At 43.2% G+C, this 25,565-nt stretch overlaps 1 protein-coding gene across 8 annotated transcripts in view; it reads left to right on the forward strand.

Moving 5' to 3' along the window:
* Nucleotides 1-25,565, forward strand: part of CUX1 (cut like homeobox 1) — a 271,185-nt gene that overhangs the window by 193,622 nt on the left and 51,998 nt on the right. For 2 of the 8 annotated variants that reach the window (XM_069033253.1, XM_069033256.1), the window contains exons 13-20: nucleotides 4,094-4,142; nucleotides 5,158-5,254; nucleotides 6,353-7,024; nucleotides 7,984-8,049; nucleotides 9,394-9,495; nucleotides 11,713-12,539; nucleotides 13,959-14,124; nucleotides 14,816-14,872. In XM_069033253.1, the coding sequence (XP_068889354.1) occupies nucleotides 4,094-4,142; nucleotides 5,158-5,254; nucleotides 6,353-7,024; nucleotides 7,984-8,049; nucleotides 9,394-9,495; nucleotides 11,713-12,539; nucleotides 13,959-14,124; nucleotides 14,816-14,872 (2,036 nt within the window). The remainder of the gene's footprint in view (nucleotides 1-4,093; nucleotides 4,143-5,157; nucleotides 5,255-6,352; nucleotides 7,025-7,983; nucleotides 8,050-9,393; nucleotides 9,496-11,712; nucleotides 12,540-13,958; nucleotides 14,125-14,815; nucleotides 14,873-25,565) is intronic. The other 6 variants (XM_069033258.1, XM_069033255.1, XM_069033257.1 and 3 more) reach the window with 5 other exon arrangements.

The raw sequence follows: 25,565 nt of genomic DNA on the forward strand, positions 1-25,565 counted from the left end.
ATGTGACACAGGAGGCTTCATATGATGTTTCTGCTGAGGATGAGCCTGTAGTGAAATAGATGGGAGACTCTCCTGGAAGTGGCCCAGGTGTTGGGTGCCAGTAAATGAACCCTGTGCTCCCAGCTGTTCCAGCTTTTAGATCCCTAATTTATGGATTGATAGCTGGCTTGTAATGGCCCTGGGGTCCAGCACCATCCTGTGGGGTGGTCCGGGGGTTGAGACCCTCCAGGAGAGCACCGGGGATGTTTGCAATGCTGCATCCTCCAAGCAGCTGCTTCACACCATTCCCCTGCTCCCATCTAATCCAAAGGGTTAAATGTGCATCCCCTGGCAGTGACAGTCTGATCTGAGTGAAGCTGTTCCTGTAAATGAGACCGGGAAAAGTCTGTTGCTGTAAATCCAGAGCCCTCACACCAAATCCTGCTGCACCTGCCTTGTGCCCTGAAACACTGACAGAAATTAACTGCTCATAACGTGCACCAAGAGAAAAGATATCTTGTCAGTAAGGCAGGAAGAGAATGAATTTTTTATGTGTTTTGGCACTGATGTATTTTCCTTAATCCTTCCTGGGATGTTAGAGGCGTTCTAGGCTGAGGGATCTCAATATCAGCCAACTTGAACCTTGGAGGAACTTAGGTGGGCCTATGTCAAGATCTGGGATGGGAGGATTCTTCACTTTCTGCTTTGGCTTTTGTGCCCAATGGCTTTTAAACCTATTTTTGAGATCTGAGAGCTCTGTGTGTCCTTTCAGTTCCCTCTTGAGTAGCACAACAGTGCTGACCCTGCTGCCTTTGCAGTCGGGATCAGATGAACAGAAGTTGAGCTGTCCCAATGCACACTTTGCTTTACAGTCAGATCTTTCAAGTCTTCTTAAATGTGCAGATTCAAGTCACAAGATCATTCCTTTAAAAAGCAGGTAACTGATCTTGAGCCACAGATTGAGTCAAGATCTCATGGGCAAAGATATTCCTGGAATCCAAAGAAGAAATGTGCTTCCTCATATTCCTGAGGAGAATGTGTCTTTTGTGACACATTTGGAGAGTCATTTTTGATGTGTTTAACTTTTACATTCTTATAAAAATGAACCTGCTGGAGTGAATATTCCTCTTAGGGCAATTAGAGGTGCCATCAACTTGATTTTTAGTATATTTTGTATTTTAACTGTATAGGAAATTACCTGTGAAATTGTCAGAAAGTTAAGTCAGTTAGCAAAGAATCCCCTTCAGATAGGTAGAGGTCAGCAGGTTTCCAGCTAAGGTTTGAATACACCTTGCGTGCACCAAACTCACTGGAAATGCAGCTGCTGCGAGGCTCAGGATCCTTCCTGAAGGTCCCAGCTGGGAGCAGGTACTCAGACCCAAAATGCATCAGCCTCTGCAAGGAGAGGGATGACAGGATCAGGGCTTTAGAGCCAGATTTTTGGTGTGGAGAACCAAATATAACCATAAATAGGTTTATGCTTCCAACCATTGTCAGCCGCATTCTGGGGGCAGCACGGTGTGCTCAGGGCACCACTCACATCTGCTCCTTTGGGAGAGAGCAGCTTTTTCTGGTTTAGCCTCATCCAGGAGGAAGGTGTTTGGAATGCTGCTGGATTGCTCCACGTGGCAAACCCAGGTGTGGTAAGTGGGGCTCACAAGTGCTGCTGGTCTGAACTGAAATGGGATTTCCCACGGGACATTTGCCACAGGATAATTTGCTGTTCAAACTGGGTTTAAATTCAGATGAGTCTCCTCATTTGGGCATCATGAGGATGTGCATTAGGACTGGCTGTCCTTGCAGAGGCCATTCCCTGCAGAACTCATGGAAACAGGGACCTGCCAGTGGCTGGGGTTTTCCCTGCATGAGTCTCTGTGCATTTATCTCCCCCAGCACCGTGGAGTCCTGGGATGCAGAGCTGTGCCTCTGAAGGGCTTTCCCAAGGAATACTGGCTTTCAGCTGGGATTTGCCACCTGAGTCACACAGCTGTGATGTCCAGGTGATGTCAGGGTCTCTGAGAACTCAAGCCATCAGTGCACAACCTCTCCTCTTGACTGGCACGAGTCCATTGATAGCACAAAAGAATTGGTTTTGCACATGGCTGAGCTGCTGTGCCCACGTAGAGTCTTCACAGCATCACTTTATGTGCCGTGTATGGGGTGATGGCTCTACCCTAGAGCCAGGCAAGAGGTGACACTGAGTGATGCCATATAATGAAAGTGATTGCCAGAAGTTTGTGATTTTAATAGTTATTATATTTTAGGAATGCCTGTCAGAATTAACCCTGTGTGCAGTGAATATGCACAGATGCAAAATGCATGGGGTCTCTTTCTCAGAATGACTTTTTTTCCCTTGGATTTGCTATGACTTTGAGTGATCTTGAATGGCCCAGAGACCTGATTTCCAGAGTGTCACTTAATGCACATCCAGCTCTAGATTAGTGCAGGGACAGGTTCAGGCAGTTAATGGGTGCCTGGCCAGCTGCTCGTGGCATCCAGAACTGGTCCCTGTGTCTTAATACTGGACTTCTGCCTTTTTTTGTCTCAGTTTCCACCTGTCATGGAATCACTGAATGCTGTGGGCTGGAAGGGACTTCAAAGCTCATCCACTCCCACCCCCTGCCATGGGCAGGGATACCTTCCACTATCCCAGGTTGCTCCAAGCTCCATCCAGCCTGGTCTTGGACACTTCTAGGGATGGGACATCCAAAACTTTTAATAAGTGGTCCACAGCCTTTAGTACAGTTCAATAATGATTAAACAGATTGTGCCTGCTCACAGAGTTCCTGGTGCTTTATACATTATAAATGCTGTATAAACACCATCTATATGTGTTTATGTGTTTTTCTTCACCATATGAATGTTGTCTTTGTACAGTAAGGAGCTGAAATCATTTATTGCTTTGATGCCTTTTCCTGGTCTTAAAATCAAGAGTCAAACACGGTTAGAAGGGAAAAAGGGATTTTACATTGGTATTTGTTTTAAGGATCCTTAGGTGCACCACATCCAGGTCAAATGCACCGAAATGCACAGCCCCCAAAGATCTGGTATATCATTATAGGTGTTACTAATTAGCAGATCTATCCAAGATTCCCCAATGAGAGGCTGGAATGAGCCCCCCTCCCCAAGGAGCCTTCCCCTGGATGGCTCTATCTTGGTTTACAGAATGTGTTCTGGAGAGGACCTTGGGGTCTGGGGCACACTGATCCCTGGCTACAAAGCTTCTAAAATGTTGAGTCTCTCAGCTTGACAAACAAGGCCAGGAATGCAGGCAAAAAGCACTAAGAATACAGAAGTTGTAAAAAGGTATAACAGGGGTATAAAAGAAAAGACAAAAAATGTCCATGGCCTCAGCTTCAGTCTGAGGAAGTTCATGTCCTGCCTACAGTAAGGTGATTTTAAAAAAAATTATCCAACAAAGCACAGGAATAAGTGTGGGTTTCCTGTAAGGTTCTGGTTTGCCAGACGACCCAGCTCTGAAAGCCTCTGAAAGGAGACGTCCTCTGACTGCTCACTGTTTGTATAAAATATTGACAATGAGACTATCAGATTCTTCTCCTAATGTACTTATAAATATTTGGATCTTTCATATTTCTTAAGAAATATGGGGCCATTTTGTCTTCCCTTTGCCAAAGAACGAGGGGGTTATTAAAATGAAAAACTGCCTTTTAGCCTGTAGTGCCTTGGTTGGGAGGATTATTTGTGCATATTTTCCTTGCTGGTGAGCTGGTGTATAATCTATAAAGTTCTGTACTGTGGTGGTGATTCCCTTGTTTTGTTGCTTTGCTACAACTTCCTCATTCCCTTCCAGCTTCACAGATAAATTTATATCATTTCTGACAGCTTAAAATGTTATATCCTTATTAACCTTTAAATTTACGCTTTAAACTGGCCTGGTGGGATTGCATATGGAATGATTTAGATGACGCTCGAGAAAATTTTCTTATCCAATAACTGTTTTGAAGAGTTATTCTGTATTCATTAGGAGACTGTGTTACTGCAAGGAAAGTTGTGGTGTTGCTGGAGAACAGGAAATGATAATGTTAATGCTCGTTAGTGGAGCTGTTGTGAAGAGGAGAAATAGAAAATAATTTCTTTTTTCTGCCTTCCACAGTATATTGAAATCCATGGAGTTTGCACCATCTGAAAGCTCTGGTGCGCAGGTACTGAACTTACTTTTGTTTTCTTACTTAGCAGCTCAGTTGATTAACAAAAATTTTGCCTTGCTATTCCTTGGCGTTGACATCGACAGTTTCCTGTTGATGTTGAGGCTTCTGGGTCAATCCTTGTTTTTCCTGATGTTTTCTTATGTAAAAAGCTGAACTGGACGTTTTGTTTTTTTTTTGCCTGTTAATTTCTTTTAAGTAGTCAAGGACAAAGTGACGTTTCAGCTGTGCTGGAGTGGATAAACCAGAATGTTGTGAAGCTGAGTCATTTAAAGATACTGGCGTTGGTGTACGGGCAGCACACTGAGCAAGGACTTCAGCATTTTTAAGTATTTGTTAGCCTTGAAAATTTCTTTTCACAAAAGAAAACAAACCATTGAGTAATGAGAAAGCTCTGCTGTTCCAGCAAATTAATCTTAGTTAAGTTTAAAGGTTATGAATTAAATTCCTGCTTCTGAAATCTGAACAGAATATTGATATCCTGGGATTCATTTTCGATGGGTTTTTTTAGTGATCAAGGGTTAGATATTTAGGGGAGGGTAAACAGCAGGGTTCTCTGACTGATGTTATTTTGAACAGTTTCTGCTGAAAAGCAGCATGTCAAGGAAATGCTTAGCTTGGGTCAGTTGACCTAGAAGGAATAATATAACCTTAACTCCTGTTTTAATCAGATTAAAAGAAGTCTACAGCTTTTAAACTGAAAGCGTGCCAGGACCATTTAAAAATAAGTAGGATTAAGAAAATGTTCCGTTACACATCTCAAAATAATGCAGAATTGATGAATGATTTGCAATGAGAATGAAACAATGAATCTCTTCCATGGCTCACACCAGAGCCTGGAGTGATTCCTGCAGATCTACGCCTGGCGAATTCCCTCGCTGCCTTCAGAGACCAGTCGAGCACTTGTTGGGGTTTTTTTTTTTATTTTTTTTTCTCTCTGAAATCCTTTTTAGTGCCTGAGTGAGACTCTCAATGCTTTGAGAAACAAACCTCCCCCTTTGGTTTCCTTTAGGATGCATCCAAGCCGCTGGAGGTGCTGCTGCTGGAGAAGAACCGCTCGCTGCAGTCGGAGAACGCCACGCTGCGCATCGCCAACAGCGACCTGAGCGGTAGGTTCACCCAAATTTTGGCTCTTCTGGTGCCTCTGCTGTCCTGTGATGGGGGGGAGGGCTGAGTGAGAGCTGAGTGTCTGAGCTAATGCATGGCAGGAGGATTAAGAAGCAACAGGAGCACTGAGTAACGTTGGATTTCTGTAGTTTTATAGGCTGGATAATGAAGTAAAACTTAGGGAGTCTATAAAGGTTAAGGAAGAGGCATTACAGGCTGTACCAGTGTTTGAGGCTGTCTTCTGTTTTGGGAACAAATCCATCTCTTTCCCCCACACACAGTGTTGTGCAAAACGTTTGCATGTAGAACACAGTCTTGCTGTCTGATACACTTGGATATACCACCAGCGGGTCAGCTTGGGAAAGCAAAATCCTTTCTTTCCAGCAAAGTGTGTTTGCCATTTGGCTTTCCTAATGTGGGCTTTTACATCTTGTGTGCACATTTTTTACATGGCAAGTCATGGAATTTCCAGATACTTGAATGCTTATGGTTTTTGCAGCTGGAAGAAAGTTAAAAGTTGCCACTGGCCCTGGGATTACTGAATTCTGAAGCGTTTTATGACTTTTAACTGAGCGATCTTGGTGCATCCACCTAATGGTTATTCCTTTATTCAAATTGGTTTGTTCCAAAATGTAAATGTTTGCTGCATTTGGGTTCAGTCAGGTCCAATGAGTCATATCTTGAATGAGAGACAACAGAGAGACTTGCTGTCTGTAACTGCATTTATTTAACTGTATCACTGCACTTCATGTAACTGTTCATAGTGTTAATGTCTGTAAGGGGGATTCTCCAGGCTGCAACATACAAGAAAGGTGCAAACATGAAATGCATGTTGTTTGTTTTGGGGGCCTTGTTTGGCTTAAAAAAATTCAATCATGGAAAAAAAAAAATTAAAAATAAAAATTAAACAAACAAAACAAAAAAAAACCCCAACAAATGAAAACAAACCAAAAACAAACAAAACCAAATCTCCCACCACCACTCCATTGGCCCGTGTCAATCTGCACTTTTTCCCTTTGCGGGGCAAACTTTGCATTTTTTTATCTTGGTTTTTCCCTCTTTGACCCCCCATAATGCATTATGTTTGACCTTCCTTGTAGGGTCAGCCAGGAGAAAAGGGAAAGACCAGCCTGAGAGTCAGCGTCCTGCAACCTTGCCGGCCTCCCCTCCTTCCCAGTTGCTCCGCAACGCGGGGGAGCAGGCTTCCAATACTAATGGTACACACCAGTTCTCACCAACGGGTTTAAGTCAAGACTTTTTCAGCTCATCCCTGGCGAGCCCCAGCTTACCCCTGGCCTCCACAGGAAAATTTGCACTAAACTCTCTCCTCCAGCGACAGCTAATGCAGTCCTTCTACTCCAAGGCAATGCAGGAAGCAGGAAGCACAAGCATGATTTTTCCAACAGGTCCATACAGCACAAACTCCATATCTTCCCAAAGTCCATTACAACAAAGCCCGGATGTAAATGGCATGGCCCCATCTCCCAGCCAGTCAGAAAGTGCTGGGAGCATCTCTGAAGGCGAGGAGATAGACACGGCCGAAATTGCACGTCAGGTGAAAGAGCAGTTGATCAAGCACAATATTGGACAGCGGATATTTGGACATTATGTGTTGGGACTGTCGCAAGGGTCTGTGAGTGAGATCCTGGCCCGGCCAAAGCCATGGAATAAACTGACTGTGAGAGGCAAGGAGCCATTTCATAAGATGAAGCAGTTCCTGTCGGACGAGCAGAACATCTTGGCTCTTCGCAGCATCCAGGGCAGACAGAGAGGTAAGTGCTCCCCAGCCCCCTGCTCCTCATAGTTCCAAACGTTCCAAACCAGGAACTTCCCCATCCGGGGCCGTTTGTGCGCTGCTGCTGCTCTCACCCAAGTCAGGTGCCAGGTGCAGGAAGCTGAGCTCCTAGCCCTGCTTTGCAGCACCCTGGCAGGTTTGTATCTCTGCTTATGCTTTTTTTAGCTGCTGGCTGGTGCCTGTCAGCAGGAGTGAGCAGCAGGGGCAGTCACAGCCCTCACTTCCCAACAGCTCCGTGCCACAGCTAAACACAGAGTGAAAAGGGTCAGCAGCTACTCAGGGTATCGGTCCTCAGAAATACTTGGGGATTTTTGTTTGAGGTTGTTTACTGAGACCAGGCTTTTTGTTGTGTCTTGCATGATTATGTTTTTTCCCCAAAGTGTTCTGACAAAATAGGGTAGGTGATGCATGAGATGAGTAATTAAAACACAATCCCAGTTTAAAGCAGCTTTGCATATTTAAGGCAGCGATTTTAAGAAGTAACATGCATTTCATTGTGATTCCTCTTAAGACTGAGATTTACATTTAGAGAAACTGAAAACTAAGTTGTTTACAGTCAAGAAATATTGGAAAGGACAGGCAGGGTTTTCCTAGATTTTGTTTAATTGGAAGCACACACTGTTAGATTTATAATCTGTTCTTCCTTTTGATGATTGTACTTGAGGGGATTATCTGCCCATCTTTAACCTCTTCATTTTTGGTATCTCTAGACATTTATTTATATCTGTCTAATCTCCTTTCCGAACATAGCTGTAATCTTTATTAACAAATCAGCCAGCCTTTCTTCTTCCCAAGTAGCCAGTTCCTCCTGCTCAGGGGCCCGAGGGGCCAGGAGAGCTCAGGGCCAGGCTGCCAGCTCCTCATGTCACACAGCCCGTGATGTCAGAGCAACCATCCCCTGATTGTTTTGTTCTTACCAAACTTGTTTTTCAACAGAGAATCCAGGCCAGAACCTGAACAGACTATTTCAGGAAGTACCGAAACGAAGAAATGGGTCTGAAGGTACGTCACAGGCAGGTGTTTTTCTTTGCAGTCAATCCCTAGGAAGTGGAGTGTGCTTTAGCTGTGTGTTTCCTTAAAACTGTGCAGTTTGATTCTGGCCTGGAATCTGATAGAAAAACAGACAGTAAGTATAAAACAAACCATGGGTTAGATGAACACTTTGCTTTTTCTAATTCTGCTGCTGCTGTACTAACGTAACCCTGTTTGGATAGTTCTTCCACTCCCATCCTCCCTGTGTCCGCAGATAAAAAGAGAGAAGTGATAGAAGAGGCTTTATAAAGTCATCAGATCTATTGAAATGCTCTCTTTGCTATTTTTGTGGATTTGGAGGGAGAAAGTTGCACAGTTACAACATCAATTGCATACTGCTTCTGCTCTAGATTTACTTCTTCTCATGGGGCTTATGCTGACAAATTCCACTTCAATACACGGCTGAATTAGTGTGATGCTTAGTTCAGTGTTATATATGGAAAAGACAACAAGATAAGTGAACATCAGATCCATAAATTATCACTGAACAGGAAGTCTGCACATTTTCTTTCTTATGGATTAGTTGCAGAATTTTTCTTTTAGTGAGACCAGAAAGAAGGAAAAACAAAAGCAGGTACATCAAAAGTCTGCAGTTATTTTGACTCCAGTCACAGATTACCTAGCTTGCTTACAAACAATAATCTCATAATGGAAAATGCAGTTACGTGCAATAGCACTCAACAGTTTTCCCTCCTTTTCTTCCCCTTAGAGGTTAAAAACAAAAAAAAAAACCAAACAACCAAGTAATAGCTCTTAGCTGGAGAGTACTTCAAATGGTATCTGCGTTTAAGTTACTCTTTCTCTTAATGTATTAACCTCTAGAAAGTTAAAAATTATTTTTATCTAGTTACTTTTTAATTCTGTTTTGGGCTGAATGTATACTCATCCTACTTTGCCTAGCAGCTGATGCCATTTTAAAGTTGATTCCTGGGCTTATGTTTTTAGCTTTCTTCCTTTCCCCTCCGGTTCTTTTCCCTTCTGTTTCCTCTCCCCCTCTAAAAAAAAAAAAAAAAAACAAAAAGGAAAGGAAAAAGAATAGATCTATACATGTTACCATAGAAAAGGAATATATGAGCACCTAGTTGTTCCTCTGATGCTCTCACCATTCCAGGGCAGCTAGAGACAGGCACAAGGAGGATATTTTGCTTTTATGATGTTAAGTACTTTTTTTGTGCGGTGTAAATGTTGGTAAAGGTCCTGTGCAAGTTGTCCTCAGGTTGTGCTGGCCGTGTATCGTACACAGTGTGTCTTTGTGTTACAAAACCAGCCAAATAAAAGTGTTCCTGGTGTCATTAGTTGTGTTTTCCTCCCCAGGTAACATAACCACACGAATCCGAACCACAGAGTCTGGCTCTGATGAAGCCATCAAATCCATTCTCGAACAAGCCAAAAGGGAGCTGCAAGTACAGAAAACAGGTACAGCCTCATTTTGTCTCTGCCTCCTTTTACTGCAGAATTTAATTAAAACGATTGCCATGAGCTTTCTGGTCAGTTAATTATATCCTTAAAACCTTCAGTGTAGATTTTAAAGAGTTTGCTGGAGATTTTTATTGTTATTTAGTGGAGTTGTTTCTGTGTCTGAGACATCCCAAGTTAAGGTCACATGTGTCACGGCGTGGTGGGGTCTCTGTTCCACGCCCTGCTCCCTGTGGGATTTCTGAACACCTTTATCCCCCTGTGCAGAGCTCTGAGCTCCTGGCTGCCCTCCAGACCTGCAGGAGTCACTGAGGGGAACCTACAGAATCCTTTCTTCTCCCAGTTCACTCCTTGGAAGGGGAAGAGCTCCTGCTTTCTCTTCTCTTCTGTCTCACTCAGGCCCTGGGAACACAACTGCATGGGAGAGGGACTGGATGGATTTGTTGGGGTGAAGGTCACACTCTAGGCAGCAATTACCAGTCCCAGCACCATGGTACATCCTGTACTCAGACAGGCAACTGAGTCCTGACTCTTAGGCTTTATTTTTGGTTGCAGAATGTATTCAGTTGAATGAACTGGAAAATCCAAAACACATTCCTTTTCCCAAAAAATCCATCTTAGCCTGAGATAAGTCTAATTTCTTGCTGTATGCTGTCATGTAATTAACATTTCTGTCAATTCCATAGCCCTCTCAGCTTTAAGAGTTCCCAGTACTGCTATGGGCTGAAGTAGAAATTACTGTGCAATACTTTTGTTTCATTTTTGAAAGTAAATACTGATATACAGTTTTGGACAGTTGACTTTCAAATGAAAACTAAGTTAATCTCATGGCAGAATATAAAACACTAGTTAATATATGATCTAAATAATACGACTTTATTCAAGAAAAATTATTGCACAGAGAAAAATATGGGCTTTGTGCAGGAAACTGCAAGAATGTTATTTGGTAGCATGTTTCATCTGAGAGTCTCAGACTTCCTTTCAAATATTAATTCGGCCTCAAAACTCCCTGTGAAGCCAGCAGATAAAACAGCAGAGAGAGTCTCACTGTCTTTTTTCCCATTTCTTAGCTTGTCATGTATTTTACAGTGCGTGACAGGAAGGAATGTGGGGAGGCAAATTCAGAAATGCATTCAGATGAGCCACAGTATTATTGGAGCGATACACAGCGTGTTTCAAATCTTATTTCACTCTGAGGCCACTCCTTGCAGAGTGGGGGTTCCCTGCTCCCACCTGGTGCTTCACTTTCCCTGCTCCCTGTAGAGCAGCTTTCAGAGGAACTGGTTTCCAAGCACTGGGGACCTCAGTGGAGACTGAAATAGAAGCAGATGCCATTGCAAAAACCTCCTGGCTCTGCAGAGATAATCCTCCACCCACGTCCCAGTCTCTGCTCATCCCCGACTGCTGCAGCACAGCCACCCAAATCCTGGTTCCCCACTGGAATGCTGCATTTGAGGGTTATCTCTGTTGAAAGCACCCGTGGCTCCATCCTAGGGCTTCGGATAAGGGAGAGGGTGATGGCCAGGTGTCAGCCTGGCTCTGATAGAGCTGTTTATTTCAGTGGTTGGGACCATGGAACAAGAAAACAGGAAGCAGGAGCATATTTAGCTTGTCAAATGAAATAATGATGATCTCTTCCTGAAGTTCTGGCTTTGTTGTAATTTGTGTGTTTGTGTTTCTGAAGTTAAAAGGTCTCACCTTATTTATACTGTAATAGTCTGTCCAGGTGAATGCAGCTGTGTTCAGTTCTGAGTGCGTGTTAAATTCATTTGTGAAGAAAAGAGTGAAGTGAAAGGTTAAATAACTTTGTAAATGCAGCTATAAAATGTTATTGACCACTTGGGGGTGGGGGAGGAAGAGGTGAAGGCTTGATTTTCAAAGGCATTTATTTGAAAATTTTTACAATGGTGGAAGGGCAAGTGATCCCAGATTTGTGCAGCTGAGTCTCTGCGTGCAAACATCCAGCACTTTGGCAACTCTCAAAATTTTCCAGTGAAGAACTTTGGAAATCTTACCTTATTTTGAAAAATGCATATCTTTGCTTAGCAAAAACTCCTCCCTCCCATCCAGAAATGTATTTCAGCCCTGCCCCCGCCCTTTTTTTTTTTGGGTTTTTTTTTGGTTTTTTTGTCCTGTCAGGGAAATGTTTACAGTAGCACGTGTTGAATATAAAGCATTTTCCTCTGTTGCATTTAGTCTTTTGGTTGTTTTTCATAGCTGAGCCGGCTCAGCCGCCTTCTGCCTCTAGCAGTGGCAATTCTGATGATGCAATTCGATCCATTCTGCAACAAGCCCGACGGGAAATGGAGGCACAGCAGGCTGCCCTTGAACCTGCCTTAAAAACACCACCTCTATCTCAAGCTGACATTTCTATCCTGTCCCCCAAACTAGTGTCTACACCTGCAATGTCTTCGGTTTCCAGCTATTCTCCTTTGGCCATATCCCTGAAGAAACATTCATCTGTCACTGATTCCAGTATCTCTGCATTGCAGAACCTCTCTGGGCTCAAAAAGGAGCCTCAGGAGGCACCTGTTTTAGAGCTTCATGGAATAAGTGATTCTGCCCAGGGTATGTTGAGGCATGTTAAAAATGAGTTGGGACGTGGTGGTGTTTGGAAGGACCATTGGTGGAATACTGTGCAGCATGAGAGAAGAAATGCAGCTCTTCCCGAAGATATAAAAGTTGAGGAAGCCAGTGGTGGAAAAGAAAAGGTCAGCAATCAGACTAGGCCAGATCGTAGCCAGCTCCAAGGACCGTCTTCTTCCGAGTATTGGAAAGAGTGGCCAAACGCGGAATCTCCGTACTCGCAGAGTTCTGAATTGAGCATGACTGGGGCGAGTCGCAGTGAGACACCACAAAATAGCCCCCTCCCTTCATCCCCTATCGTGTCCTTGTCCAAGCCATCCAAACCTTCGGTTCCTCCACTGACACCCGAGCAGTATGAGATTTATATGTACCAGGAGGTGGATACGATAGAGCTAACGCGGCAGGTCAAGGAAAAGCTAGCAAAGAATGGCATCTGCCAAAGGATCTTTGGGGAAAAGGTAAAGAAGTGGTTCTCTCTTGTTTCACCAGTGTTGTGGTTGTGCCCTCTGCTCCTTACACGGGTGCAGAGCCCAGAGGGGGATGTGCCACGGGTGTCCTGTGGAAAAACGTTTCTGCTCCGTGTGTGAAGTATTTCAAAACTAAGCTCGCAAAGTATTCGTTTCCCTGGGTGGTAGGAATTGCAAGGGTTTTTATAAAGGGATTGGCTTCAGCCACTTGGAATTAGGAATGAGGCCCCGAGTTTAGAAGCCTTGAAAGCTGAAGCAAACGTTGCTGAGACTCAATATTTCATGTTTAATGTAATGAATTCGTGGAATATTTGAGTTAATACCATTGTCATGACTGGAGAGTCTTAACTCTGCTATAAGCAAAGATTATGGACACAAGAGCATTTTTCCTTTTTCGTTATTATTTGGAAATGTGCACAAGGGCATTAAAACAAACACATGGAAAATCCCCTAACTCTCCTTAGTCTGAAGTCAAGAATTCCCAGTCATTTCTTATACCTGGTGCTCGGTACCTCAGTGTGCTCTGAGATGTTTTAGAGCAGTGTTTGATTACAGATAAGGCTCCCTGAAGTTCTCACGTTGTGGGCCCTAAGCATTGAGCACGTGGGATTTTGAGGGTCCCTAACCACCAGAAAACCCCTCCCAGGCTGTAAAAAGTGTTGGACATTTGCTGTTTCTTCTTCCTGTAAAGAATGGAATCAATAGAAAAGTGTAATAGGAGCTGGCATCGCACTATTACCTTCTCACTAAGATGTAAAATGAAAAGTCTGACCTCTTGGGGTCATTAAAGATCCCATGGCAGCTTTCATTAAGTATGATTTTTAACTCTTGTACCTGTGCTGAATTGCAGGCAAGTAATTGCATTCTGCCTGTCTGAAATTCCCCCCCTCACCACTGCAGTCAGCTGTATTCTTGAATATTTACTTATGTGGAGCAGCCACTGCTACAGGTGAAAACACACATCATTATAATTCATCCCCCAAAAATCAACCAAATACAGGCCTAGTCTCAAAAGTCCCAATTATTTTTGTTTGAGAACAAAATACATGCCAGTCATTGCCTGTTTCATCTGCCTGTGTGTGCCTGGACTTGGTGTTTTTCCTGTTAAAACTGATGAAACTGTTTGACACAAAATATGAAAAGCATGCAAATCCCTCACCAGGCTGCTGCCACCCAGATCCTGCAGGAAAAACCCACCTTCCTTCAGAAGGCAACACAGCAGGAAGAAAAGCATTTCCATCTGAGTATCCACAGAAAACAGCTTTTATAATGGTCCCATTTTTACCGTTTTTATAGTTGTCCATATACAAACAATTTGAGCCATACAGTAAAGGAAACCAAAATGAGTTAAATTCCCCCCGTTTCCACTGCCAGTGTGTTAACATGCCGTTCTTGGTTGCTTCACTTCAGGTATTGGGGCTGTCCCAAGGAAGTGTCAGTGACATGCTCTCCAGGCCAAAGCCATGGAGTAAATTGACCCAAAAAGGCCGAGAACCATTTATTCGTATGCAGCTCTGGTTGAATGGTGAGCTGGGACAGTGTGTCCTGCCCGCACAAGGGCAGCAACAAGGACAAGGTAATTAAAATTCCACTATGTTGTTTGAGTTGAGGAGGAGGAGGAGATTTTTTTTTTTTCTTTTGCCTTTTTTTTTTGGTTTTTTTTTTCTATTTTCTGGTTTTGGTGTTTTTTTTTTTTTAAATTTGCAGTAAGCCAGCCTTGCACCAGTGCTGGTCCAGGCGTTATGGAAGTGGCAACATCCACCCTGGCAGCCCGGCCGGTCCCTAAGGGGACACGCTGGGAATGTTTATGATCGTTTATGTGTAATTGATAAGCAGCAGTTATCAGGTTCCTCATTAGGGTGATACTATCTAGGCATGAGTATGATATGCAATCCCAAAAATTTTGGCCAAAGAGCTGGAAAATGTTGCGCGCTGTTTCCTAGGGTTGCACAGGGGATTTGGATTGTTCCAGGGAGAATATCGATTGCTGTCTCAGGAGGTGAGCTGGAAAACTAAGCTTTAAAGGGGGAGTGCTGGGTTGCAATGACACTTTTATTGTGGCTGTCTCTTCCCCTAATACCTATTGACACAGAAAAGCCAGGCTGGAGCCTGGCCTCGGTCGTACCTTTCTGTGCCACTGAGTTAACTGAGCAGCGAGCCCTTGCCGAGATCAGCACTTTGCTATTTGTTGAGCCTGCTTACTGTTTAGTTTGTGGTTTGGCATCTCCTTTTATTGTTCCCTGATTTTCCTCTCCTCTCTTATCTAGTCCTTCACTCTGTGACATCATTACAGGATTCCCTACAGCAGGGATGTGCAAGCTCAGGTAATCAGCTGGTTTCAATGATTTGCTCTGAAATAATTCTCTGTGCTTTTGTTGCGTTTGCTTTGATGCCGAGAGGTTTCTCACGTTTTGTTGTATCATACAGGAGTCCCTTCAATTTTTTTTTTTTTATTATTAATGCAGTTAATTCCTCCTTCTCTCCTTGTTGCTATGGCAGATGTAGGGAGCACACATATTTAGCTGCATATATTAGGTAAAGAGACTCTGTCTGATCTTAGAGACCGTTGGCTCCGTAAGGGTTTTTTTTTTTTTGCCATAGTTCAGCTTATCAATGTGACATGTGACAATGGCTGTAAAACAAGCCCTTGGTTTGTAATGTGATCCACATACTCCGGCTGCTTCACTCGCTGGTAGGTTTTTTTCCACTCTCCTTTGCACAAAATCTGCTTTGTTAATCTGAAGGTGGGGAACAGACCACAGTATGTCTTTTTCAAGCTTTGTTAAATATTCCCAGCTGACCTTTTTTTTTCCTCTTTTCCATTTGCAAAAATTAATTAAATAAATAAATAAGCAGATGCAGCAAAGCTGAGTGTCAGGAAAGTGAGTGTCTGAAGGCTTTTAGAGATGGCCACAGGATAGGAGGGAGGCTGGGACAGGAGAGAACAGCTGTGTTCCTGCTGTTAGATACCAAACTCTACCCACACAGCCTCTTACCAATGAAATGCTTCACTGACGTACAACACTCCAGAAAAATACCCCTGCCCTGCTCTGTGCTTACAGCCAGTGCCCTGTGCTGGAGAATTGCTGCATTTCAGGCTACAGACGGGGATGGGTTGTGCTCTTCTTCCACCTTTCTGCTATTCTGAAACGCTCCCTTTTTTTCTGCAGCTCGCTGGCTTTACTCTAAATATCCCAACCAAAGTGCTTTTTCTCTCTGCTGGGGAAACTATTTTGCATTCTAAAAGATTTTACTAGAAGAAAATCTGTGATGATATTCAGTCCACGTTTTTCTTAAGGAGAACAGTTGAAAATAAATAGATAAAAGCAAAAAAAAAAAAAAAAAATGCCCCCAGTAAAAACAAGCCATGAAAACAAAACCAAAATGGGAGAAAATGATTTGCAATCATAGGGCTATTGTTACTTATAGCCAAGCATTTAGGGAACATGGAAATTTCCTGTGATGGTTCATTAAAAACATGCCATTGAGTACTTTTTTTGTGGCATCAATGCCGTGCAAGAGTGTCACAGTTACAAACGCCTGAGACGGCGTGGAAAATATGAGTAATTAATTGTAGCCATTTTAAGGGGAATTCGGAATCAGAGGAGCTGGGAAATGCTGCATTGTTATTGCTAATCTTCATATTTATGACTAGCTCTAATTATAAAAGATGGAAAGACAAGCCCATAGTATTAAAATCCGACCACCTTCTGGATTCCCGGGGGGATCGCTGGGAGCTGAAAGTGATTTCCTTCAGGAAGTTCAGTTTTGCTGCCGGGGTATTTTGTTCCCTCCCACACTCCCAGTGTCATTTGTCAGTTCCTGCCCTTGAGCCAATATTTGGTGAGGTGACACGTTCCTATCAGCTAATAAAATCATGTTATTGATGACTGTCCTCCTTCATTCCTTAAAGCCAACTTGCAAATGAGAAAATGGGCTCGTGCCCTTTCCTACCTCCTCTCGGAGGATTAAAAATAGAATTGTTGTACAAAATGTTCTTTTCTTGATGCCTTTTTCTCTGTGAAGGAATAAGGAGGGTTGTGACACCAGGCAGAACAAAAGAGCAAAATCCAAGTTATTTGAATGAGGAAGGGCAGTTTGGTAATTTCCTTTTATTAGCAGCTGTTCTGTAATTAAAAATGCAGCAAACAGTTTGGAAAAGGTAATAATAATTATGCATTTGTGAAAGATCCATCACTCCAGGGCAGGGAGAAAAAAAAAAAGAGAGAGACAGCTCCAATTTTCTGGTCTTCTGAGACATTTCCCAGGAAAATCAAGGCAGAGAAGGTTGCATACTTGTAATTTTAAAACAGAAATTAATCAGAACAATTTTGAAACGAGGAAAGGTCTGGAGCCTTTTCCATGTAATATAATTGGCTTGGAACTTGTTGAATGCATGAAGGGGAAGAAGTGAAATTAAACTAATACACTCAGTGGCTCCTGAGTGCTTTGCCAAGAAGGTCTTCAGTGTACAGAGTGTCAACATGCATAGTAACGACTCAAACTTTTATTAGCTGGGAGTATTTTCATTACTGTTTGGCTCTGTTCTATCAAACTAGCAAGATTTTCTGGATTTCTGACCCAGTTAGTTACACTTCTAGATCATAAGGTTTTGATTACCACCTCATTCATGAAAATGTCACCTTTTGTCCAGCAATTTTCCATTTTCACGTGTGGACAGATGGGCCCATCAGCATTTCATATAATGAATGGATAAGTAGATAGATTTTATATATTAATATATATATGTTGAGATAGCAAAGAGAAGCCAGGCTTGGTTTTCTTCTTGGAAGCTGTATTTGTGAATTTTATAACAAACAGTCTGTACCAAAATGACAGCCAGGTATATACCTGTATTTTCTGCCCGTGAGCTTTCTTCAAGGCTTGGTGATTTTGTGCAACTTTCAGGGAACATGTTTTACACAAAAAGGGTGTCTGTACCCTAGGTGGTCAAAAATAGTATTGCTGTGCCTTTTCTAACATTTTTTCTGTGTATTTCTTTCCACCTAAATGCTCTAATGCCCTTGGGTAAATCTGCCTTTTTAATGATTTATGTGTCAAAAGCACGGACCAAATCACATGGAAAAAAAAGTTGAATTAGTGTCACCCAACTGCATCAGCATTTTTTCATGATGAATTTGGCCCTTATTTAGTTGCATTACTGCTGATGGGAGCTGGGGTGGGTTTGAACAGTTGCCATGTGCCAGGAGAAGGCTTGGAAATTTTTCTAAATACTTGTACTGTGCACAGCTTTTATTAGTTGGTTTTATTTTGGGGGTTTGTGCTGCGTATCTGTAGGAGACTGAGACAGAGTTTCCTTTTTGGTGCTGTTGATTCCGTGGCTGCTCGCAGGAAAGCTGAATTTTTACATTCACTTTTGTCTTTATCCTCTGTGAAGGACATATACTCTCTATATTCTACATTAAAGACTTGCAAATACTCAGTGGGAGGAAGACGTGCCTTTTCGGTGTGTGTTTCTGTAAGGGTCGTCTTATGACCTAATGTGGAAATCTTCATTTGCCGATACAGCTGCGGGTGATCTCAGGGGATTTTGAATTTCCCTTTTGTTTGTCTTCCTTTCTGGGTATCATCCATCATTCCTAACCTCATGCTGCTTAGCAATAGTAACACTCATGGGAGTTGAAGAAAGGATTATAGCAGCATAAAATGGGGAGCTAATTAGAGCTTGTTTCAAAATCAGAATCTAGCTTGAGATAATTGCATATTATCTGGTGATTTAAAAACCCGAGATCTACTGTATTTAGATCAACTAAAATATGCATAAAAGCTTTCTTTTCAAAATAAAGCATTTGTAACAACAGGGAGATTACTTCTTATCATCCCTTGGGAAAGCAAATCAGAAAAACCTCAGTATGGTTCAGTGTAGTTATGATACTAACAGAGAGACTGCGGAGTGATGGCAAAGCCAGGTATCCGTTGTATTTTTATTTATGTACTACAGATTCCTGTAACAGTTTCCAGTACAGAAGCTGCTGAGGGGGCAGGTGGTTAACTGTGTGCTGGGTGGATCTTCCCCTTTTCCTGATACCAGAATTCTGTCACGTTGGCTGGTCTGGGAGAAAGAAAGTAGGGAGAGAGCTTGTTTCAGGCTGGCAGGCCATATTCGGGAATACCATCCTGATGCACTTATGGGAAGAGCTCAGTAGCCATGTGATGGCAAAGGAGAAGCTCTTAGCCCCATTTCACCATGTTTTATCATCTTTTTTTGCATTGTTCTGGTTTGTTTTGGGTGGGCAGAGCTGTCCAATGGTGCTCCAGAGCACGGTTGGGATTAGCCCTGGGAGAGCTGAATCCTTACACTGTGACATCACCAAAGTGATTTGTGCAGTGATGCTGACAGACCTTCCCAAATTGGAGCTGGTTTTTGTTGTTGAATCAAAAAAACCAAGAGAGATGGTTTTGCAGTCATTTGCTGGCATTCCAGGTTAATAAAAATGTATGACATGAAATGTTTGTGGTTAATGCAGTCTGTGAAATGGAAGAGAAGGGAGATCACATGGCTCGGACAGCCGACTGCAGGAATTCCTTGCAGAGATGTTTTGTGTTTGATGACCAATTATTGAGTCTTGGACTTGGGAAAGTTGTGGCCTTTTGTGCTAGGTGCAAATGTGGTTTTAAAGTTCAGAGCTGAACAACTATGTCACCCAGAGAGTTACCTTCATGCTTATCCCTGGAGCACCCTGGCACATCCTGGTGAAGTTTCCACATTTTTTCTGTGTGGTTTGGGATTGGGCTCGGGAGCAGTTGGCCGTGGCTGTCTTGATTTCAAACCATAGGGTATCAGTTGGCTCCTCATAAGGGCAGCTGTTACAGTCTGTCTGTAACGTGTGTGATCATCTTCTGTGCCATTTCCCTGACATTTGGACCATGAACACCTCCCTGGCAGCCTTTCTGGTATCAATAAAGCCAGGAGAATCACTGTCAAGGCACCTCACTGGGACCTGGGAACGCAGCATGAAGTCAGTGCCTGCAGTTGATTCTGTGCATAACATTGGCTCTGATTCCTGGCCATCAGCTGGGCATTCCTGCTTCCTGCCGAGGCCTGTCCTGCCCAGGCTGCCTTCCACGGCCCTGCTCCTTTTCCATCAGTGATGCCTTGCAAATTGTCAGTATTTGTGGAGAAATTCCTCTCCTGGTTGTATTCTTCTCTGTCCATTGAACCACCCAGCAATTAAACAACTCCATCCTCACGATGGTCACAGCTTTGCTAGTACAGAAGGGCTAAAGTAAAATTCATCATCAGAGAGTGAACAGTTTTCTAGGTAGATACTCCTTGTGACTCAATTATAATGTTCATGCTAATGCAGCAAAGAGGAGACCTGTGCTGGATTCTGAAAGCAAATTTAATTCACTCCAAAGTGCAGTTTTGGGTTCCTAGAATTCGTTTTGGAGAAGTTACCCAGTCGAGTTGCAGCTTTGTTTTATTTCTGTGGTTAGTTTAGGAATGTGGGTCCTTGACGCTCACTCCCCCTTAGTGTGAGATCCCCAAGCAAGAAGTTTAAGTGTGGCTCTGCAGCAGCACCGAGCCAGGCACTTGAAGTCTTCATTTTCAAAGAGAAGAATTAATACATGAAAATATTTTTTAAGCTGTATGAAAAAAAGAAACTTTCCTGACCATTATTGCCTCAGGCTTCTCAGGTAGTTCACAGAGTAGCAGCTGGCATGAGAGTTGCTAAAAAGGGGGTGTAGTTAGGGAGAGAAACCATGGTCGTTGAGTAGTCAAGCTCTGTAAATTCCACTGTTGTTCATTTCATTTCATTACTTATTACTTCATTTCATTAATTACCAGCATTTTCTTTCCCCTCCGCGTGCGCATTCGGAGACACGCGGCCTCCCCTTGGGAGGGGGCCCACCTCCCCTCCCCTCTGCCAACTGCAAACCACTGAGGGGCTGGGTGGAAAACAAGGAGCTGATAGACTGGAAAGCCAAATTCCAAAATAACTGGAGCAGCACAGACACACGAGCGAGGCCGTGGCTGTCGAGCTCCAGCGCGGGGAGGCCGAGCAGCTCCGGGCAGGGTCAGGAGCCGGGCTGGCAGCCGGGATCTGTCCCCCGTGGGCTGGCAGCTGCACAAGAGCTTGGAAAGGCTCTTCTCCAAAGGGAGCAGATATTTTTCTGTTGGGGATAGAAGGCTCTGGCAGCTGGCAGAAGCTCACGTTGGTGTTCTGGCTGCTGGTGGGAAAAGGAGGGGGCTGCAGGTCCAGCCTCGTGGCCAGTGGTGGGGTGGAGATGGCCACAGTACCCTCGGCCCTCCCTGGGAGACAGCCCAACTGCTGCTCAGCAAATTACCAAATGCTCCTCCACTGGCTGAAAATTACCTTGCTTTCAATTCAAAGAACAGATAATGGGCTATTTTCCTCCCAAAATACTGGGAAAAAGGTGTGTGAGCACCAAATGTGCAGGTTGTTATTTCCATCTTGTAATGGGGATGAAAATCCTCTCCACCCAGCAGCTCTGAAACAGGGAAATAAACAGCCTGTTCTGATTATAGAGTTACATATTGCTTGATAGCAAATCATTCCCAAGAAGAAAAAACAGAATATTACCAGAAAATTAGTGTCTTCTAAGTTACTTTCCAGCCTGTCCTTTACATTCGGGTGTGATAGAAACTTAGGAATTTGTCTCACCTCATTTGATGAGTGTTGGAGGGTTTTGTAACTTGCCAACAACCTTCCAGAGAAACAGCAAATGAAAGAATCCAGTGATTATTTTCAATCTGATGAGAAATGCAACTTGCATTGAAAACAAAGCAAAGTGGCTTTGAGATCAAATTTAAATAAGAGTGAAAAGAGAAAGGTAGTCAATTAAAAAGCCAGTGAAAGGAGAAAATACAATTACAACAAGAAATGTAAAATAGGCCTGATAGTACATGTCTGATATTTATACTTGTCAAAGATACTGCTGATGGCAGCTTATCACAGAATCACAGAACGGTTTGGGTTGGCAGGAATCTTAAAGCTCATCTCCTTTCACCCCCCTGCATGGGCAGGGACACCTTCCACTATCCCACGTTGCTCCAAGCCCCATCCAACCTGACCTGGCACATTTCCAGGGATGGGGCAGCCACAGCTTCTCTGGGCACCCTGTGCCAGGGCCTCCCCACCCTCACAGGGAACAATTCCGTCCTAATATCCCATCTAACCCTGACCTCTGGCAGTGGGAAGCCATTCCCCCGTTGTTCTGTCCCTCCATGCCCTTGTAAAAGCATCCTTCTCTGTTTCCTGGCATGAGATGGTCCCTTCTGGTCTCCAGAGCCATCTCCCCTTTTCTCATTGCTTTCCGTGGGATCCTGGGATGGGTCTGGGATGGGTTCCCACACGAAGGAGGTGTGAGATTCACCACGGTGTAACCACAGCTGTGGTTAGTGTTTGTTTCTCTGGTTTACCTCTCTGGAACTTGAGTCCTAAAAATAGTGCAAGTTTGAACTGGCAGATGTTTCATTTGTCCTTTACGAGAGGACCAAAATTAGCCTCTCATTTGGCACCTAAATAAAGCAACTTAACTGCCTTTATGCGAACTTTGCAATTACTGTCTATTGAAGTTGCAACATTTTGTTGTGTTTGATGGGGAAGGGTATTATATAAGCAGCACCAGCACCTAAAAAGCCACCAGACCTTGAAAGAGAGAGGACGAACATGAACGAGCCCAACTGGGTTTTTTGGGGGGGTCTGATTTGGGTGGTTGGTTTGGGGTTTTTTTTTACTTTTTTTGATCCAAGACAGGTGTTTTCCCTAATGAAGGTTTCATTTAAAAAAAAAAAAAAAAAAGGCAGAAGTACCTTGGAAATGCTCAGAGATCTGTCTATTGTAAAGGTAAAAACATTAATAAAAGGACAGCAATGGTTTCTCTAATTTTCAGAGAAAAAATCTGCACAGAATGCCTGAAGCTGGGTTAGCAGTGGGACTCCCCAGGGGCAACAGAAAGATGTTATAATCAATTACCACATCATAACACTGATGTATGATAATTACTGAGTGTTCCTCCTGAGATAGTGCAGCATTTGGCTGGGATGCGGCTCTTTCATGGTCCACTGCCTGATTAATATGCAAATAATAGGCTGATTGCATGATGAATGCAGAAAATGAGTTCGCTGATAACGTGAGCACCGAAGCGGGAAGATGATAAATTACTTTTACTGACTGTCCTACATTAAGTACCCTTTCTCAACAATTTTATCACAAATTAAGTAAAGCAGTATGGAGAGATTATGAGGATGTGTAAAATAATGTACCTTAATAGCTTTTATAATATTGTTGCGTACAATGTAAATGTCATTTTGTTTCAGCACTTTCCCCAGCACTCCTCCAAAAAGGAGGGTCTTTAGTGCAGCCACTGCTCAGGGTCACTCTGCTTCTCCAAGATGAAGAACAGCTCCCCTGTGCTGAGGGTGGGAGATGGGACTCCTCTGTTGGGAAGGAAGGAGGGCAGTCATTAGCCTGGGATCCATCCCGGATGGATATTGCCCGTGGCGAGGGAATGTCCACATTGTTTAGTGGGGGAGGTATCTTTAAATGCAGTGCACAGAGCACATATGCACCCTGCTGCAGCCTCTGCTCCCAAGCAGACACGAGGTTCAAATCTCAAAGGAGGGTGTAGAAATACCTTCACACTCAAGCTCCTGACACAGGAGGACAACAAACAGTCATAAAATTGGTGCCACGTTCAAGCAAGTTAAACACATCAAATCACAAGGTCAGCAAGTCGACAAAGACACCATAAACTGCAGCAGAACCTCCTCACAGAGGCTCTCACTCTGTTTTCCAAAAGGTATTGTGCACGTGTTTGTCTTGATTATACTAAAAATATAACACTGTGGGGTTGTGGCATCTTGATTGATTGCTTCCATGACATATTTGTTTTAGCATTCAGAAAATCCTTAATAAAGCTTCTGCACACAAGCTGGTTTAATAATAAGGTTATTGAAAATATTTTCCAGCAGTTACTTCTAAATATTGATTTCTAGCTACGTTATGGAAACACAGAAAAATCTGAATATTAAATAAAGGCTGGCAGACTAGAGCAATGTCTTTTAAAGCAGCCATGATTCTGCCATTAATCACCTCATTTAAAATACAGTATATTTTTAGGAAGGGTCTTTTAATTGTTTAAGGGTGATTTGTATAACCAAAAAATTATCATTTGCTCTTCAATGCTAAGATCCCACTTTTGACTCAGGAGTCATAGAATCATAGGATGATTTGAGGCTGTTGGCCTGACCTGGGCATTGCTCTGATATTTTCAACTCTGTGTCTACATCCAGCTAAAAAATTCTTAAGTTTCCCCCTTTTTTTTTTTTTTCTGTGTTTTATTGTGAAGTAGTGCTTAGGGTTACAGAGGCCTCATCTTCTCCCCAGGCCATTGCAAAAATGTCCCTTAATTCTTCTCTTGTGAGAGTTTTCTCTGGGGGTGTGGTTGTGTCAGGGCTTGGTGTGTCTGCTCCAAAGTCAGATCTCAGGACAAATTTCTCTTGAATTGTTTGACTCCAGTTGTATTTTCCTGCACAAGATTCCAGACATCCTTTGGAGCAGTCTGTACTCCCCTGTCCTCCTCTTAACTCGGTGGAAGTCTGATGGTTTCAGTTTATGTCACCTTAAAATAGGTCTTGGTGTAGCTTTGGGCACAACAGTGGGATTTCTAAGACTCGGAGGCGTTCGTGGCTGCGGGTGTGTTGAAGGGAGAAGTGGTTGCCCAACTTCTCCAAGTACTTTTAAACATCCAGCTGTAAATCTCTCCTCATGAGCCTATCACCAGCTCCTGCCTTACGTGCTCTTTTCTCAACTTCATCTGGTTTCTCCAGCTCCTTCTGCTTTCCAGAGCAGCTGAAAACACTTTTTTTTTTTAAATAGAGGCGCAAAGCTAATACAATTATTGAAAATACAATTTCAATTGTGGCAATACCGTGTAGTCCTTCAGCAATACTCAAAAGCAGGTTTTTTTAGGTAATTCTAACGTCTACCCTGATTATTCAGTTTTCTGTGCTCCTGACACTTATCATATACTCATATGCAGAGTGGGAACCTTTATTTTTATATTGCCCCAGTAATTCCAGAGTTAACCAAAGCTGGTTCCTCCCCTTTCCGTGCAGACACACATACATCTGCATGCTTTCCTAAAGGGGTTTTTCCATTGATCCCTCACCCCATCCACATAAAATTTCCCTCTGTGCCAAGACCCAAAATAACATTTTCCCCAAAGTTAGAACATTTATAAAGCAAACAAACAAACAAATTCCCCACAGTCAGAGTGGTGGTAACTCCAGCGAGTGCTTACAACTCTAACTGCACGTACCTACGTATTTGACATCATTATAGATGCAAACTGCAGGGAGCTTTGTGCACTCCCTGCATAGAACTGGGGGAGTTTATAACTGTAGGGAGGATCATATTTTCATGAGCCACATTAATTTGCAAATTGTGACTAGGCAAGGTTCACTCACTCAGAGTAAATCCACCAAAAGCACTACCTTGGAGAAGGCGCTTTCACGCATATTTTCTTTAATTAGTCGGAAGAGGGATGTGTTGCAGTGCTCTCCCACAAGTGCTGCTCAGCTTTATTACGTAGTTCAGGCTTGTGCTGCACCCACTGTTAGTGAGGAGAGTTGTTATTATGGTGCTTTAAAAGATTAACTTTAGAATGCTAGTTTCTTCTCATCCCTGCAAGTATCCAAGGCCAGGTTGGACAGGGCTTGAAGTAACCTGGGATAGTGGAAGGGGTCCCTGTCCATGGCAGGGGTTGGAACCAGATGAGATTTAAGGTCCCTCCAACCCAAATCATTCTGTGGTTCTCTGATAAGACCCTGCAAGGCAGCCGTGGATAAAGGTAAAACAAAAAAAAGGTTGGAGGGAAGAAATCTCTCCCTGAAATTTTCACACCCTGGGAAACTGAATACCAGGGTTGTCCTGGGGATGTTGATCAGTTGTATGTGATCAGGCCCTGATTCTCAGGGCAGCATTCACCATGTTTTGGTCTACAAATTGGATAGAATGGGCAGCCTCA

Source organism: Aphelocoma coerulescens, chromosome 19 (assembly GCF_041296385.1).
Source record: "Aphelocoma coerulescens isolate FSJ_1873_10779 chromosome 19, UR_Acoe_1.0, whole genome shotgun sequence".
NCBI lineage: Eukaryota > Metazoa > Chordata > Aves > Passeriformes > Corvidae > Aphelocoma > Aphelocoma coerulescens.